General features: G+C 40.2%; 1 protein-coding gene across 5 annotated transcripts in view; it reads left to right on the forward strand.

The window, feature by feature from the left end:
• LOC108696765 (serine/threonine-protein kinase BRSK2) overlaps positions 1–17,181 on the forward strand; it is a 165,743-nt gene that overhangs the window by 105,767 nt on the left and 42,795 nt on the right. For all 5 annotated transcript variants that reach the window (XM_018226388.2, XM_018226389.2, XM_018226390.2 and 2 more), the window contains 3 exons: positions 9,835–9,975; positions 12,400–12,516; positions 15,169–15,202. In XM_018226388.2, coding sequence (XP_018081877.1) covers positions 9,835–9,975; positions 12,400–12,516; positions 15,169–15,202 — 292 coding nt within the window. The remainder of the gene's footprint in view (positions 1–9,834; positions 9,976–12,399; positions 12,517–15,168; positions 15,203–17,181) is intronic.

The raw sequence follows: 17,181 nt of genomic DNA on the forward strand, positions 1-17,181 counted from the left end.
TCTAGAGCAGGGAACCCCAACCTTTTTTTTACCCATGAGCCATATTGAAATGTAAAAAAAAAGTTAGAGTGCAACACGAGCATGCAAAAAGTTCCTGGGGTGCCAAATATGGGCTGTGATTGGTTATTAGTAGCCCCTATATGGACTGGCAGCCTACAGGAGGTTCTGTTTGGCAGTACTCTTTGTTTTAATGAAACCAAACTTGCCTCCAAGCCCAGAATTCAAAAATAATCACCTGCTTTGAGGCCACTGGGAGCAGCATTCAAGGGGTTGGTGAGCAACATGTTTCTCATGGGCCACTGGTTGGGGATCACTGATCTAGACACCATAAGAATCAAGAAACTTCCATCTACAGAGTGGTGTTTCTTTGTTTTCCAGGCAGATATTCTAGCATTTAATTTAATTACCAAGAAAGAGGTAATGATATTAATTCAGCCGCTGATGTGGGTGGTCTTTTTGTGTAAAATAGCAGCTTGTTAATAACCAGGCCAATGAAGCAGAATGAGCTTCTCTAGAGCCCCATTTCTGTGCAAAGCACTGGCGCCACTTAAAATACCAGTTCTATGACCCCCTAGATTAAAATCTTGACAAATGCATTGATTAAACTCCCACATTAAATCTTAAACTGAGGATTTTTATCTGAGTGATGAACAATATTGGTTTTCCGCTGCAACGTTTACAGCTTTGTGACATTTACGTGACTGCGATGGAGGGCAAGCTATCCTATGTTTATCACAAGAGTATGGAGACTTTATTACCAAGCTTCCGAGCTGTTCTCAACATATATTCTCTAACTTATTGATATACTGCAAGGCATAAAATGATAAAGTGTAGCTGCTTCAGCCATATTGCATTGCTATGGACAGTCGGAGCTGATTTGCTTTACAAATGAGGCATCGCAGGGCGAGATTATGCAGCCAATTTGCAGTTAGTACTTCATGGAAACAAGAACTCTGTTTTTGAGATGGATACATAGAGAGCAGAAGTCACTGTATGTATTCATAATAACCCTACTCAGTAGCGGGGAATAGGCCTCTGCTCTATAAATATAGTCAGCATTGGCACATAGGTCTGTATTAGGGTGCACTCACCATACCCATTCACTAGAGATTTATCTATAATGCCTTTCTGATGTCCCTGGTTCCTTATTGATTCATGAATGCTCGGTGTTCTGTTCCTTATATTACTTTGTGCTCCTTATAAAGTTTTAGAATACACTTCTCTTGTTAAAATTAAGTATTGGGTAAGAAGATTTTTATAAAAAATGAATACAAAAAGTTCTACCCTATCCAGTAACACAGTGATCCCCAACCAGTGGCTCATGAGCAACATGTTGCTCACCAACCCCTTGGATGTTGCTCTCAGTTGCCTTTAAAGCAGGTGTTTATTTTTAAATTCCAGGCTTGGAGGCAAGTTTTTGTTGCATAAAAACCATGTGTACTGCCAAACAGAGTCTCCTGTAGGCTGCCAGTTCTACATAGGGGCTACCAAATAGCTAATTACAGCACTTATTTTGCACCACCCAGGAACATTTTTCATGCTTCTGTTGCTCCACAGCTCTTTTTACACCTGAATGTTGCTCACGGGTAAAAAAAAAGGTTGAGGACCCCAGTAGTAATCCATAGCAACCAATAATAAGTAAGATTTACTAAATTCGTTGAGATGGAATAGTGGAAGACTAAACTGGAAGAGACTTTCCTGATGTTATTACATATTTCCCAGATTGTTCCTGACATCTCATTGTACTTTGCCATCATGTATTAAAGGAGAACTAAACCCCCCAATAATTACACCTGAAAGTGTCCCGAATACGCTGCTCATGTATCGGTTCAGAGTAAGGGCAGTGGAGCTTATGGGCGCCGTCTTCTTCGGCCTTCTTCGGGTCCTCTTCCTTCCCTTCGGCAATTCAAGGCACTTTTGGTGCATGCACAGTTGCTATGAACTGGCAGTCTGCTCCAAATGTGCAAGCGCCAATACATCTCTCTTACAGATGAAGACTGATCTGGTAGATGGCGCTCATCAGCTCCAATCCGCTTACTCTGCACCAATACACGAGCAATGTATATGGGTAATAAAATATGTGGGCGGGGGAAGCAGTGGGAGGGACTATCTAGGATAGTAGGTAGGGGTTTTTCTTATTGGGGGGTTTAGTTCTCCTTTAAGTTGCATCATTTGGACCATTCAGATAAATGGGATGGTATTGTGAATTCTGCTCAACAAAGAAGGAAAATAATGGTTTAATCAGGATTAAGCTCCCTAAAACCATCTTTTGCCAAATCTATTGGAAAACCATCGATTACCAAACAAAAATATCCCCTATCGCTCCTCAAAATCCTTAGTTCCCATGCAAATCCTCCCCATGAATTATATCCCAGGGTACCAGTTGGTATATAAACCTTATGTAGCTCTTGTTCATGGGGAGTTTGCTTTACCCTTTGTCTTCTAGAGGGGCTACTAATGGTTTTTGCTGTGAGCAGAGGGTGAAGATGCAATGAATCCATGATAAAGCAGAAGTAAATACCAGCACAGTAATGTGAGCAATTTTGGTTGAATTACACCTGTCAATCTTTCTTTAGACTGGGAATCCACTAATCATGATGGCAGATATTGCAAGAAGCTAAGTCAAAGTTGTGTGATACTGTGATACTTTTATTATGCTTCTGAGTGGAACAGTGAGTTTTCTGGTGAAAACATTTGCACATTGCATTTAAAAAAAAGTCAGTCTTTTGCCAAACTGAATTCACTTTATTTCTTGGCCTTAGCTCTGTTAAAGGGGTGCTGTCATGGGAAAAAAAAATGTTCAAAAAGAATCAGTTAATAGTGCTGCTCCAGCAAAATTCTGCACTAAAATCCATTTCTCAAAAGAGCAAACAGATTTTTTTATATTAAATTTTGAAATCTGACATGGGGCTAGACATATTGTCAATTTCCCAGCTGCCCCATGTCATGTGACTTCAATCACTCTTTACTGCTGTACTGCAAGTTGGAGTGATATCACCCCCTCCCTTTTCCCCCCCAGCAGCCAAACAAAAGAACAATGGGAAGGTAACCAGATAACAGCTCCCTAACACAAGATAACAGTTGCCTGGTAGATCTAAGAACAACACTCAATAGTAAAAACCCATGTCCCACTGAGACACATTCAGTTACATTGAGAAGGAAAAACAGCCGCCTGCCAGAAAGCATTTCTCTCCTAAAGTGCAGGCACACGTCACATGACCAGGGGCAGCTGGGAAATTGACAAAATGTCTAGCCCCATGTCAGATTTCAAAATTGAATATAAAAAAATCTGTTTGCTCTTTTGAGAAATGGGTTTCAGTGCAGAATTCTGCAGGAGTAGCACTATTAACTGATGCGTTTTGAAAAAAACATGTTTTCCGATGACAGGATCCCTTTAAGGATCAGTTCCATTGTATATGATTACACAGTTACATAGTTAAGATGTGTTGAAAAAATACCAAAGTCCATCAAGTTCAACCCAGTGTCTATACATAAACTCACTCACACCGACCCCCTCCATACACTCACATAAACGATGTATAATAGTTTATATGTATAAGTTTGAGTATAATATGTATAACTACATTTTTTGTATTAATACAAATATTGTGATCTTTGTAACAATGGTAGTTGTAATTGTATTATATTTTACCTATTAGGGTTAGGGTTGGTTGATTTATAATACTCAATCCTAATACTTGTCATGTGACTATAAAACAATGGTCAATTTACTATGAGCTACAGGCGCTTAGGTTTCAATATGTAAAATAGTATATCAATGCAGTGCAGTACTAGGAACATTTTCTCATATAAATGATGCTGTGTTTTTTTGTGGTTTAGTGGGTCTTGTTATAAGAATTAAGTGAATTCATTCCCATAAATAAATTTGACAGACAGCATGTGACCCACACAAAGGGTATAAAAATGGGTCCAAAACATGGGTGCATAATGGTGGCCAAATAATTGGCATTAATGAAGGTGCTTGCTTCTATTTGTGTGTATCTCTATAATGATACCAATGTCTTGCTGCACCTTTTTTAATGCATATTGACCTCAGCTCGAGGTGCAAGGGAATTTACCTCCCAAATACTATCAAAATAATTCGACATAGGAACAACCCCATAGCCTGTAACAAGAAACACCAAAAATAAATTTTGGATTTCGCAAAACAAGCTCAATGTTCTTGGCTTAGTGTTCAGTTGAACTCTCCACTCAGCATTGTTGCTCTGTTCTTTCAGTTTTTTAAGGGGTGATTTGAGCCATGTTTCTGCCATTTGAATCTGGCCACCATCCAGTAGCCCAACACATGCCTTACCTGACCGACGATCAAATTTGGTAGCATAGAACTAGAAGCCTATAGGGAGACAAGCAGCTTGTCAAGCAGGTGGCTATTCACTGCCCTGGCCGGCTTTTCTCATGAGTTGATCTTCTCTTCTTAAAGGATAGGTAAACCTTTAAAATAAACAGATTCTTTTAATTCCAAGATATTAAGGGATATATGTACTGTTTATATAAATGAATTTTGTTACAATTGCATCAACTGCTGGTCAGTTTCAGGCCATTCTGACCAACAAGAAGTTGAAGAAGTTGTCAGAAGAAAGAAAGAGGGCTGGTTTGATGTTCTTCTGCTTAGGAAAAATGTGAGGACAGTTATCTGAGATATCTAATGATTGTTTTAAGAAAAACATGAGACCAGCCCTTTTTTTTTTCTCTGACAACCCCGTTCAGGGTATCAGGTGCTTAATCTAGATGACCCTTTCCTGACCAACAGGTCCAGCATACAATGTAGGAACAAACCATCAGCTCACTACAAGTGAATTGTTGTTTATTTTAGCCCATGTATATACAAGGTAAGGGCAACGTTGTCAGACCACACTGGGCTTGATAAAGGGCCCAGTGAGGTCCGAAACGTTGCCCTTACCTTGTATATACATGGGCTAAAATAAACAACAATTCACTTATTTCACTACAATCAGTGAGCTGCTGGTTTGTTTCTATATTGACTACTTGCTGGTCAGAAACTGACCAGCAAGTGGCGCTATTGTAGCAAAGTTAATTCATAACAACAGTACATTTATCCCTCAATATTTTGGGATTAAAAAATAAATAAAAATAATGACTTTTAATTGCAAAAGTGCTTAGAATAGCACCCTCATCAATTTTACATTCACTTATTTTAAAGGTTTACCTATTGTTTAAGGCAGACGACTCTGCTGATTTTTTCATAGTAAAAGACCCAGGTGAATAGTTCAGTATGCTACATTAGCGAGTTTTCTCAAAGGCTGATTACCCACCCAGGCAAATAATATTTTTTTTTAATACAAAGAAGTCAGTGGAGCCTTTAGTCATCCTGGAGGAGGTTATGAAAAACTCTTAAAGGCCCACATCTGGGCTATGAGTGTTCAGTAGAACAGTCCATTTGTAGTTGCAGATATGGCTCCTTACACCCTCCATAACAAATATGGAATGTTAACTTCTTAAGCTTCTCATTGCTGAAACTATTTGAAAGTTCTGACCATATAACTTTGCTCACCTGTGCTGATAATCTGGCCAACATACTGCCCAACATAAGTGCACAAGAACATGGCTACGAGTTAAAGGGTTGGTTCATATTCAAGTTAGATTTTAATATGTTATAGAATTCTAAGCAACTTTTCAATTGGATTCTATTTTTTCTTTTTTAGGGCAAAGACACGATCAGATTTGGGGAGATTTAGTTGCCAGGCGATAAATCGCCTCTTCTTCTGGGCGACTAATCTCTCTGACCTGCCTCCCGCCGGCTAGAATGTAAATCGCCAGCTGGATGGCACTCAGAGCGCTTTGTTTTCCGAAGTCGTCTGAAGTTTCCTCGTGATGCAGCTTTGGGCGACTTCGGAAAACGAAGCGCACCGATTGCCATCCTGCCGTCCATTTACATTCTAGCCGGCGGGAGGCAGTTTGGGGAGATTAATTGCCCCGAAGAAGAGGAGATTTGTCTCTGGCAGACAAACATCCCCGAATCTGAGTGTGTGTCTTCTTTGCCTTCTTCTTTTGACTCTTTCCAGCTTTCAAATAGGGGTCACTGACCCCATCCAAAAAACAAATCTTCCGTAAGGCTACAACTGTATTGTTATTGCTGCTTTTTATTACTCATCTTTCTATTCAGGCCTTTCCTATTCATATTCCAGTCTCTTATTCAAATCAATGAATTTTTGCTGGGGTTATTTAGACCATAGCAACCAGATTGCTGAAATTGCAAACTGGAGAGCTGCTGAATAAAAAGCTAAATAACTCAAAAACCACAAATAATAAAAAATGAAAACCAATTGCAATTTGTCTCAGAATATCACTCTCTACCTCATACTAAAAGTTAATTTAAAGGTGAACAGCCCCTTTAAATGGTTGCATCATAGACACAGGAAGGCCACCGCTATTAAGTGGTATTTCGTATTCAGGGGATATGGACAACTTACTTTTGGTTCTATTATCAGAACAGTCAGTGAAATGATTTGTACTGAAATGGGAGTTTGGAGAACTTTGTGATTATAAGGAAATAGCGAAAGGTGTGAAAACATTGTTATATACGGAGCTCTGAAAGAATTCCGTGTCACTGCGCTTGCCAAAGGTTTTACAAGAGGCGAGCAATAAAGAGGCCGTTAACTAAAGGGATTACACAAAAGCCCAACAACCAGGATTCTCTAAATGGAAAAGTCTTAACGTGCGGTTCTGTAACGAGGAGGATCGGTTTTATAAAGAGCCAGATCTGTAATGAGCAGACATCAGGCTAAAATTCCAGTGGAAGGAAGCGCTAGGCAGCTGGAGATCTCTGAGCTGAATAGAACTGCAGTTTTGCTCTGCTCTATTCTGCAGATATTTATTTTAAAATGTGTAAATGGGAACTATCACAACTGGGTATGTTTTGTTCAATTTATTAATTGTATTTAAGAATTGAGAACAAGAACAGAGAAAGGAGGCTAAGGGGACTAGGTTTGATTATAGACAGGAATAGGGTTGCCACCTGTTCGGTTTTTTTTTTTTACCCGGACAGCCCAAATGCAGGCTAATATGTCTAAGGGCTCTTACAGACGAGCGTTTGAATCTGTGCTCCCCTGCGTTCTGTTTTTATGCATTCAGCCGCAGGGGAGCGCAGGAGTAGACGCATTCAGTTTTTTTCAATGGGGCTGTACTCACACAGGCGCGTGTAGGCGCCGAACGCAGGTTGAGACGCAACATGCTGCATTTTTCCTGCGTTCGGTACCTACATGCGCCTGTGTGAGTACAACCCCATTGAAAAAAACTGAATATGTCTACTCCTGCGCTCCCATGTGGCTGAACGTGTAAAAACGGAACGCATGGGAGCGCAGCTTCAAACGCTCTTCTGTAAGAGCCCTAATTCTGCAGGTAGATCTCTAAGGGCAGGACTACACAACCGATTCTGTCGTGATCCGACGCGCTGCGCAAAATCGCAGGCGTTACGTCAGATGCAACGGAAACCAGGTAAGTAATGGCAGTGTCAGATCATGTCGCATTGTTGATGCAGCGTCTGCATCCGACAGTCGTGTTGCATCAACAATGCGACAGGATGCGACAATTGAATTACTTACCTTATTTCCGTCGCATCCGACGTGACGCCTCCGATTTTGCACAGCGCGTCGGATCGTGGCGGAATCGGCCGTGTAGCCCTGTCCTGATGGAATAATGGAGCCTTTAGTTGGGTTGTTCACTTTTAAATTAACTTTTAGTATGATGTAGAGAGTGCTATTCTGAGACAATTTCCAATTGGGTTTTGATTTTTTTATTATTTGTGGTTTTTGAGTTATTTAGCTTTTTATTCAGCAGCTCTCCAGTTTGCAATTTCAGCAGTCTGGTTGCTAGGGTCTAAATTATCCTGGCAACCCTGCATTGAATTGAATAAGAGCCTGGAATATGAATAGGAGAGGCCTGAATAGAAAGATGAGTAATAAAAGCATTTGTAGTTTTACAGAACATTTGATTTTTGGATAGGGTCAGGGACCCCCCCATTTGAAAGCTGGAAAGAGTCAGCAGAAAAAGGCAGATGATTAAAAAAACTATAAAATATAAATAATGAAGACCAATTGCAGGAAGTTGACATTCTATAACAATTCTATATCCTAAAGGTGAACTACCTCTTTAATATAAAGAAACCATGTGGGAAAAGGGGATATATTTATCCGGCAGTGGGCAAGTTTCTTACAAGACCTTTTGTGAACAGGTTGAGATATAATATAATTTTGAATATTTCTGTATAGAGAATCTACACAGGCAGCTTTGTCTTTTAAAGAGTGAGTATTTTTATAGGCGTACGTTAAAATAAAATAAAATAAACCCCTGCTGGGATATTCCTAGACGGCTCTGACAGGGAAGCCTCGGTGCTCCATGATTATTGTAATATCACAGTAGCCTGGGGTTATTCTATATGTAGGCCGCAGCTGGGCAGTAGTAAACTTACCTACCATATTTCATTCCCAATTAAATTGTCTTTAGTTACCTCTAATAATAAAGGCAGGTCAGGATAATTATAATCTCCCGGCACGTTAATGAAGGCACCAACCTCCCCAGCAACCTCTCTGTAGAAGGAATGAATAACTATCAGGTCAGAAGTTTTTTTTTTCTCTTTTTAATGAGGTCTGTTTAATTGTTCAGACAGCAAACCTTCATACTGAGTAATGTACTGAGGATATGACAAGTGATATATCCTCCTTCTACTGGACCAGGGAGCTCTTTCCATTCCTTCACCCTATTATTATACAGAGGCACCTCGGCCATTAATTATTTGGATTAGTTAAGGCATTGGCTCGTTTTAGATTGGAACCAATAGAAGACAGATTTTTCAGTCACTTGACATCAAATAAAAGATAATTAACTGCATGCAAAGTCCAGGAACTGTGACAGATTTTGAAAGCATCAATCATCCTCCTAAAAACATTGCTTCATAAGCACCTCACTTACAGTATATGGCTTTGTACCACAATGTCTCACGTTGGAATGCTGATAGATGTCAAGCTGAATTGCCTGGTTGTACAGGTATGGGACCTGTTATCCAGAATGCTCGGGACCTGGGGTTTTCTGGATAAGGAATCTTCCTGTAATTTTGATCTCATACCACAAGTCTACTGAACAATCATTTAAACATTAATTAAACCCTATAGGATTGTTTTGCCTCCAATATCTTGGTTTGGATCAAGTACAGGGTACTGTTTTATTATTACAGAGAAAAAGGAAATCATTTTTAAAAATATGAATTATTTGATTTAAATGTTGTCTATGGGAGACGGCCTTCTCGTAATTCAGAGCTTTCTGGGTATCCGGTATCCACATAAGAGATCCTATACCATACCTCCCAACTGTCCCTTTTTCGGAGGGACAGTCCCTCTTTTGACAGCTCAACCCGCAGTCCCTCATTTGTACTGGAAAGTCCCTCTTTTCTATGCACTGAACAGCCAGAAAAAGAAACAAAGTTTCTCACTTAATTGGCTTTTAGCAGAGAGCCCAGAACAGCTAACAGGTGCAAATAAGATACTTTGTAACAATTTAAAGACACAAAAACACAGTTTAGATAAGGAGAAATATTTTCAAACTTTCATAACCTGCCAAATTTTGTAAAACAAACATGGTAATTAGGGGGTGTGGCCACAGAAAGGGGTGTGGTCAAAAATTGCTGCACTACGTGCGAAAAAAAAATTTTTGTCCCTCTTTTTACTTCCAAAATGTTGGGAGGTATGCTATACCTGTGCATAATTCCAAAATGTAAAATGTCTGATTTACAGAACTGCATATTATCCTTTAGCCATTATAATGTTAAATGTTTTTTTTTTTTTCATTTGCTTTTCTTAGATACCTGGTGCTTGAACATGTGTCTGGAGGAGAACTTTTTGACTATTTGGTTAAAAAGGGCCGGCTCACTCCAAAAGAGGCACGCAAATTCTTCCGACAAATCATATCCGCCCTTGACTTCTGTCACAGCTACTCCATATGGTGAGTCAGATTGCAAAGTAAAAGTGCCTTCTGCCTTTAGATGAGCAAATGTTAAGATACTAGAAAAGATTTGGTTTACGGATCTTGTAAAATTCCCAAGGTTTTTAGAAAGATTTCTGTTGGGCCGTATAGACTAAGGATGGGGTCTGAGAACTGAATTAATCGTCAGACCACTCCTTAGTAGGGATGCACCGAATCCACTATTTTGGATTCGGCCGAACCCCCGAATCGTTCACAAAGAATTCGGACGAATACCGAACCGAATCTGAATCCTAATTTGCATATGCAAATTAGGGGTGGGAAGGGGAAAACATTTTTACTTCCTTGTTTTGTGACAAAAAGTCACGCGATTTCCCTCTCCTCCCCTAATTTGCATATGCAAATTAGGATTCGGATTCGGTTTGGCCGGACAGAAGGATTCGACCGAATCCGAATCCTGGATTCGGTGCATCCCTACTCCTTAGTGCAGGACTTACTGCTGGGGCATTTTAGGGGTGCTCTCTCTCTTACATACTTGAAAAGGCGGCATTTTAAGCAACAAGTCAGCACCTATCCCTTCTAATTCGTTTCAACAGTTTCCACTTCCAACTTGTTCACCGAATTATATATCACAGACAGCACCATTCACAGGTTTCTTTTCTTTAAAACGCCTTTATTGAGACATTCTGACCCAGACAATCGGCAATATTTCAGACCGCCATTGGTCTATTATCAAGGCTTGATAATAGACCAATGGCGGCGTTTTAAAAAGAAAAGAAACCCGTGAATGGTGCTGTCTATGATGCATAATTCGGCATTTTAAGCAAAGCAGGTTAATAAAGAAAGAGAGATTTCATCTTCAACTACGTATCCTGGTACTCTGAGTAAATGTGTAGCAATGGGCGAATAAATTCACCTGGCGCAAATTTCCACGTTTTGCCACCAGCTAATACATTCGTGAAACTCCCGCGAAAATTCACTGGAGTCAAAAAATTTTGGACACCACGCCTCAACACTATTTTGATAACCATTGACTTTAATGCATCAAAACTGACGCGAGCAATTTTTCGGACGTGCGTCCAATTTTTGAGTTTCACGATTTTTTTGCACATTTTTTTGCGAGGCAAAACAGGAGAAATTCGCCCATCACTATAAATGTGGCAACTGGTCCCAGCCACCGCTCCCAACATCTATTTTAAACTTATACGTTTACCCAGTAGAAGCAAACGTATATATTTAAATAAAGCACTTTTATTTAATATTATTTCTAAGAAGAATCTTATCTTTAACCACCCTTTTTAATTTATTCCAAGTTGTTGTTCTCTGTTTTTGTTGTTTTACTCTTTATTTTTCTTTCTTGTACTTTATTTCCTGTATCCCTCTGCTTTCTTTCCTCCATTACTATCCTTTACCTACCCTTTCACATTTCTCACAGCCATTGTCTCCTAGTTTACCTTTTTCTCTCTCATTTTTAATCTGCCATATTCTCCTTTCTTTATTCCCTGTGTGTTATTCTACACACCCTCCCCCACAGGTGCCATTCTTTACTCCTACCCAACAGGTGTCATTCTCTCCACCTACCCCACAGATTATATTCTATCCATAACCCAGGGGTGCCATTCTTTCCCCCTACCCCACAGATGCTATTTTGCCCTCCTATGCCAAAGGTGCCATTCTTTCTTCCTACCCCACAGATGCCATTCTTTCTTCCTACCCCACAGATGCCATTCTTTCCCCCTACCCCACAGATGTATTTTGCCCTCCTATCCCAAAGGTGCCATTATTTCCCCCTATCCCAAAGGTGCCATTCTTCTTCTTTCCTTCCCCACAGGTGCCATTCTTTCCCCCTACTCCACAGATGCCATTCTCTCCCATAACCAACAGGTACCATCTTTTCCACCTCCCGTTCCTCTTTTACTACTCTCTCCTCTGTCCTCCTGCTCTGTGTATGTATTCTCCCTTTCTATCGTGCATGCCTATTGTTCCGTACCCCGATACCTTTCCCTCCCTGTTTGCTTTCTGTGGCATCTGTCTCTTTTTTTCCAGGCACACTCCATATATATAAGTATCACCATAGAAAGAAACTCTTTGAATTCTGGACATACACCTTTCTGTTTACAGGATTTTTAGGGTTGCATTTTCTAAAGGTTAAATTTTCGCCCCTTGAGAAATATATCAGTAATACTAATCCTGTACTCAGAAACTATTGGGAAACGTAAAAGAACTGTTGGGATTTATTCTGCATGCCCACCCCTCCTTTAATGCTTTGCCCCTGCAATGATGTCACGTAAAGATCAATAAGTGCTGGATAAGCACCCAGGGGATGTGTTGGGTGGGATCTGGACTGTGTGCTGAGATAATAAATAATCCTTGACTGATTAATCCCCAGCAATTGTAAACTCTACTCTTATGTCTCTGATTTGTTTTTTTTTCCACCATGGGCAGCCACAGAGACCTGAAGCCTGAAAATTTATTGCTAGATGAAAAAAACAACATCAGGATAGCAGACTTTGGGATGGCGTCACTGCAGGTTGGCGACAGTTTACTAGAAACCAGCTGTGGGTAAGTACAGATCTGGATGTTTTCCAAGGGGAAGGGAAAGAGAAGAAATCCCTAGACTAACACACATTTATTATATTCACCAATGATGGGCGTATGCTTTAGCTTTGGCTAAAAGTTCTCTGTTACTGTTTCTTGTAAATGGTGACATTGGAGTTTGACATTGGCTCATGTATTGAAACAACATTCATTGTCATGTGTCAGACTATTGACTTCTACAGTGTGACACAAAATTGCCCATTGCCGTGTGTTAGAACACAAACAGGAGATAGGGTTCATTTACTATGTTGTCACACTCAATCGATAGAGTGCCACGGGGTGCATTCAGATACAGTTTGGATAGTTGGATAATACAACACCGGTTTCCTAAAGAAGCATCACGGGACTGGAGTTTCCATTCACTAACCCCAATTAAACATTCGGCTATTTTAAAAAGGAAAAAAAAAAAATACGTTGAGCAATGTCTAAAGAGCAAATTGCTTCAATTTATCAAGCAAAATAGGATTCAGTTTTTCACTGAAGCAGCACTAATATAAAAACGCAATTTGCTGTTATCTGAAATTGTGTATCAAAAGATTCAGAGATAGGCATGTAATTGTCCTCAATTCACGATGGAATGTAAGGGCAGAGATACACGCTCAGATTCGGGGAGATTAGTCGCCCAGCGACAAATTTCCTCTTCTTCGGGGAGACTAATCTCCCCCGAACTGGCAGCGGGATGACAATCGGTGCACTTCGTTTTCCGAAGTCGCCTCCCATCGGCTAGATTCTAAATCGCCGCCAGAACGGCACTCGGATCGATTTGTTTTCCGAAGCCGCTCGAAGAGGTAACTTCGAGCGGCTTCGGAAAACAAAACGATCTGAGTGCCATTCTGGCGGCGATTTAGATTCTAGCCGATGGGAGGCAGTTTGGGGAGATTAGTTGCCTCGAAGAAGGGGAGATTTGTCGCTGGGCGAATCTGAGCGTGTGTCTCTGCCCTAAAGGAGAACCGTTACAGCCCTTGAGATGCACCCAACCACACCCTTGAGATGCACCCACAAATTTACCACAAATTGGTTTTATTATTTTTTTTAAAGTTTTTGAGATATAAATAGGTCAGCAGTGCTTACCTTCAAGCTAAGAGTTTTTAACCTCCTGCCGCAGTTGGGCAGTGATTGGCTAGACTCAGCCTGATAGATAAACTGTGACTCACAGCAAGTGTGATTATTTTTGTAGATGTATATAAATGTTAGGTTGACTCATAAATAAATTATTAAAGAGTATGTAAACCCAACAATCATTTATTGCCTAATAAAGGAAATGTCATTCCAAGCAACTTCCCTTTATATATTCATTAAAAAAAATGGTTATTTGTGAATGTAGTTAAAGGGTTTATTCACATTTGAGTTAACTTTCAGTATGATGTAGAGGGTCACATTTCAAGACAATCTGCAATTGGGTTTCATTTTTTATTATTTGTGTTTTTTGAGTGAGCCTGGAATATGAATAGGAGAGGGCCTGACTAGAAAGGTGAGTAATGCAAAGCAGCAATAACAAGGGGAGGGTTATTTACTAAAATCTGAATTTTTCTGATTATTTAAATGAAAAAAGATCGACCAAACTAGAATCCGCAATTTATTTTTTAATAAAAAAGCTTGATTTAATTGGTTTGAGTAAAAACCTGATAAAATCAAGCAACAGTTTTTTCACTAGAATTTTTCTGGCTTTTTCCCGAAAAGCCGAAAATTTTCAGATTTTTGCCCGAAAAGGTCGGATTGTCGAGCTAATTCCAGCACAGACCACAGAAACTTTAAAATAGTATAGGGACCTCTGCCATTGACTTAGACACAACCTCGGCAGGGGAAGATTTTCGGATTCAGGCTTTTTGCTGCATCGGGTTTAAATAAATCTCGAAAAATTTTAGTTAAAAAAAACCCTGAAATATTCGTTTTGCCCCAAAAATCCAAACCGGAGTTTAGTAAATAAACCCCTAAATTTGTAGCCTTGCAGAGAATTTGTTTTTCGATGGGGTCAGTGACCCCCATTTTAAAGCTGGAAAGAGTCAGAAGAAAAGTGTAAATAATTTAAAAACTATAACAAAGAAAAAAATGAAGGCCAATTGAATTGAAAAGTTGCTGACTTAGCCATTCTCTAATGTACTAAAAGTTAACTTCAAGGTGAACCACCCCTTTAAAAATGAAAGCCGTATCTGGCAGTCCCTTGCTAATTTCTGCACTAGTGGTTCTGACTCTTGCTCACATGTATAACTTTATGATTGTGTATCATGGGTTACCACAGTATATTTTATTGTAGGGTAAGGCCAAGTGGCATTTGCTTCCAGCCTCATATGGGGCCTCTGTCCTGGTTTAGGACGTTGTTCTATAGTAGAGTGTACACAGGCTTCTGCAACATAATAAAGATATATGTGTATATTTTATTGTTCCCAAATTCCTCACTTACAGCACAGAAGGAAAACATAAGGTTTTTCAATAAAAAAAACCCTAACCATGTTATTTTAAGCAGACATATGGAGCCAACTGGCGTATAGCAGCACAAAAAAAATGAAAAGGATTCTGATTAACACATTCTTCTCTTTATCTCCAAATAACATCTTTTACTCTTTCACTGTCTCCTCTCTTTTCCTCTCTGTTTCATGCACCACCCCTTTGTGCCAGGTCTCCTCACTATGCATGTCCCGAGGTGATCAAGGTAAGTGTTGACCTGCTCCCACCTCTTGCTCTCGAGTTTTTACTCTCCTTTGATTATCCTTCCTGCCGTGCCAGGGATCACATGTGCTACCATCCATCTAAAGGTCACCACGCATTTCATACTCTCGTTATGTTCTTATATAGAGCTACTTTATTCATGTTGGGCTTTTCTCTAGGTGAAGATCAAAAAGTCTGTTAGAGAAGGATGGTAACTCATACAGATCAGAAACTTCATGGAAAAATTTTTTGCCTCCCATGTCATAGCCAACTTGAGCTTTTCTTCTTTGTCTTTAGATTACTGTACTGTTCTAATAAAACTCTTAGCCCTCCTTCCTTCTTGCAACCTGTTACAAGAAGGTCTTAATATAGCCCATTCATTAAAGGAGAACTAAAGCTTAACTAAAGAAGTAGCTAGAAATGTTGTACATGTTTTGTGCTTCTCTACTGGCCCAAGGCAACCACAGCCCTTTAGCAGTAAAGATCTGTGTCTGCAAAGATGCCCCAGTAGCTCCCCATCTTCTTTTCTGCTGATTCACTGCACATGCTCTGTGCTGCTGTCACTTACTGAGCTTAGGGACCCACTCACAATATACAGAACACATAGAATAGAAATGTCACAATATAAGGCTGATTAGTAATTAATACAGATAATTACTACATGGCAGCACAGAAACCAGTGCAATTAGCATCAGAATTTAATAATCAGCCCTGTAGCATCAGCTTATATTACAGACCAACCTCGTTTTCTGCTGGATAATTAGTGACATTAGCTCTATATGTGAACATATGTGTATATTTATTATGGCTGCAACGAATCCACTATTTTAATATTTGCCAAATCCTTTGTGAAAGAATCGGGGAATACTGAACTGAATCCAAACCCTAATTTGCATATGTAAATAAGGGAAACAAGGGGTAAAGAGAACTGTACTCGCAGTACGTGTAAAAAAAATGTAATTTCCTTTTTTGTGTGATGAAAAGTCACGTGATTTTTTGGATTTGGATTCAGCACTTTTTGGCACTTGGATTCGAATTGGAATCCTGCTTAGAAAGGCAGAATCATGGCTGAATCTTACCTAATATATATAATATATAATAAAAATAAATCCTGCCCACTGGGCACTACCTTCTCACAAATGAAGAGTTCCCTTGTGGACTACCAGTAAGCAAACACATAAGTTGGGGTCACCCCTGTACTCACGATTCTTCTGGGGGATTGTCCAGCCTCCTGGCTTTTCCTCAGTCAGACAGTCCCTCTTGGTCTCGGCTCTCTCTGCACCTTGCAGTCATAGGTGGCACCCCAGCCCCTCTGGGAGTTCCTGACACGGGCAGGTCTCCTACTTGCTCTGTGCCCTGCTCTAAGAGAACAAGGCTCTAAGGCTGCATGGTCGTAGCCCAGCGGGTGCACAAGTGCATGCATGCAAGTGCCGGAACCCCAGTCCTCCCCATAGAGTGGTTGTACGGCATGCCACCCCTAATAAGTTGCCTCGCCACAAATCTGGGCCTGCTGAGAGACCTTCCTTACAGCCTCACATGTGCAGACCAGTCTTGAGTAGTACACATTGTAAAGGTAGGGGACGTCATGTAGAGTTACACCATATGGAATGAGGACAACACCATTGCGACAAGCAGTTACACACTAGCTGGATGTGCATGTGAAGGTAATTGTGTAGGTAATCAGAGGCCGGCTCCTTTCCTTTGCCCAGACAGCTGAGCCTCCCAGACAGACTGAAGATGCCAACAGAGACATCCCTCCTCTCTAGGTAGAACAGATCTGACACAGAGCTGTATGTTTGCTATAGAAAGCTACAAGCTTGTGTAGTGCATTTAGCACGTGTGTCATGTCAGTGCAGGCAGTTGCATGCCCATTCGGCTGGAAATGAATAAAGGGAACAAATAAAAGAGCACATGAGTCCTCAGTAAGGAAGGGAGGTTTCATTTGTAGAAACTAGAGCAGATTCACATTCATCTTTTCAGCAA

This window comes from Xenopus laevis, chromosome 7L, assembly GCF_017654675.1.
Source record: "Xenopus laevis strain J_2021 chromosome 7L, Xenopus_laevis_v10.1, whole genome shotgun sequence".
Lineage (NCBI taxonomy): Eukaryota > Metazoa > Chordata > Amphibia > Anura > Pipidae > Xenopus > Xenopus laevis.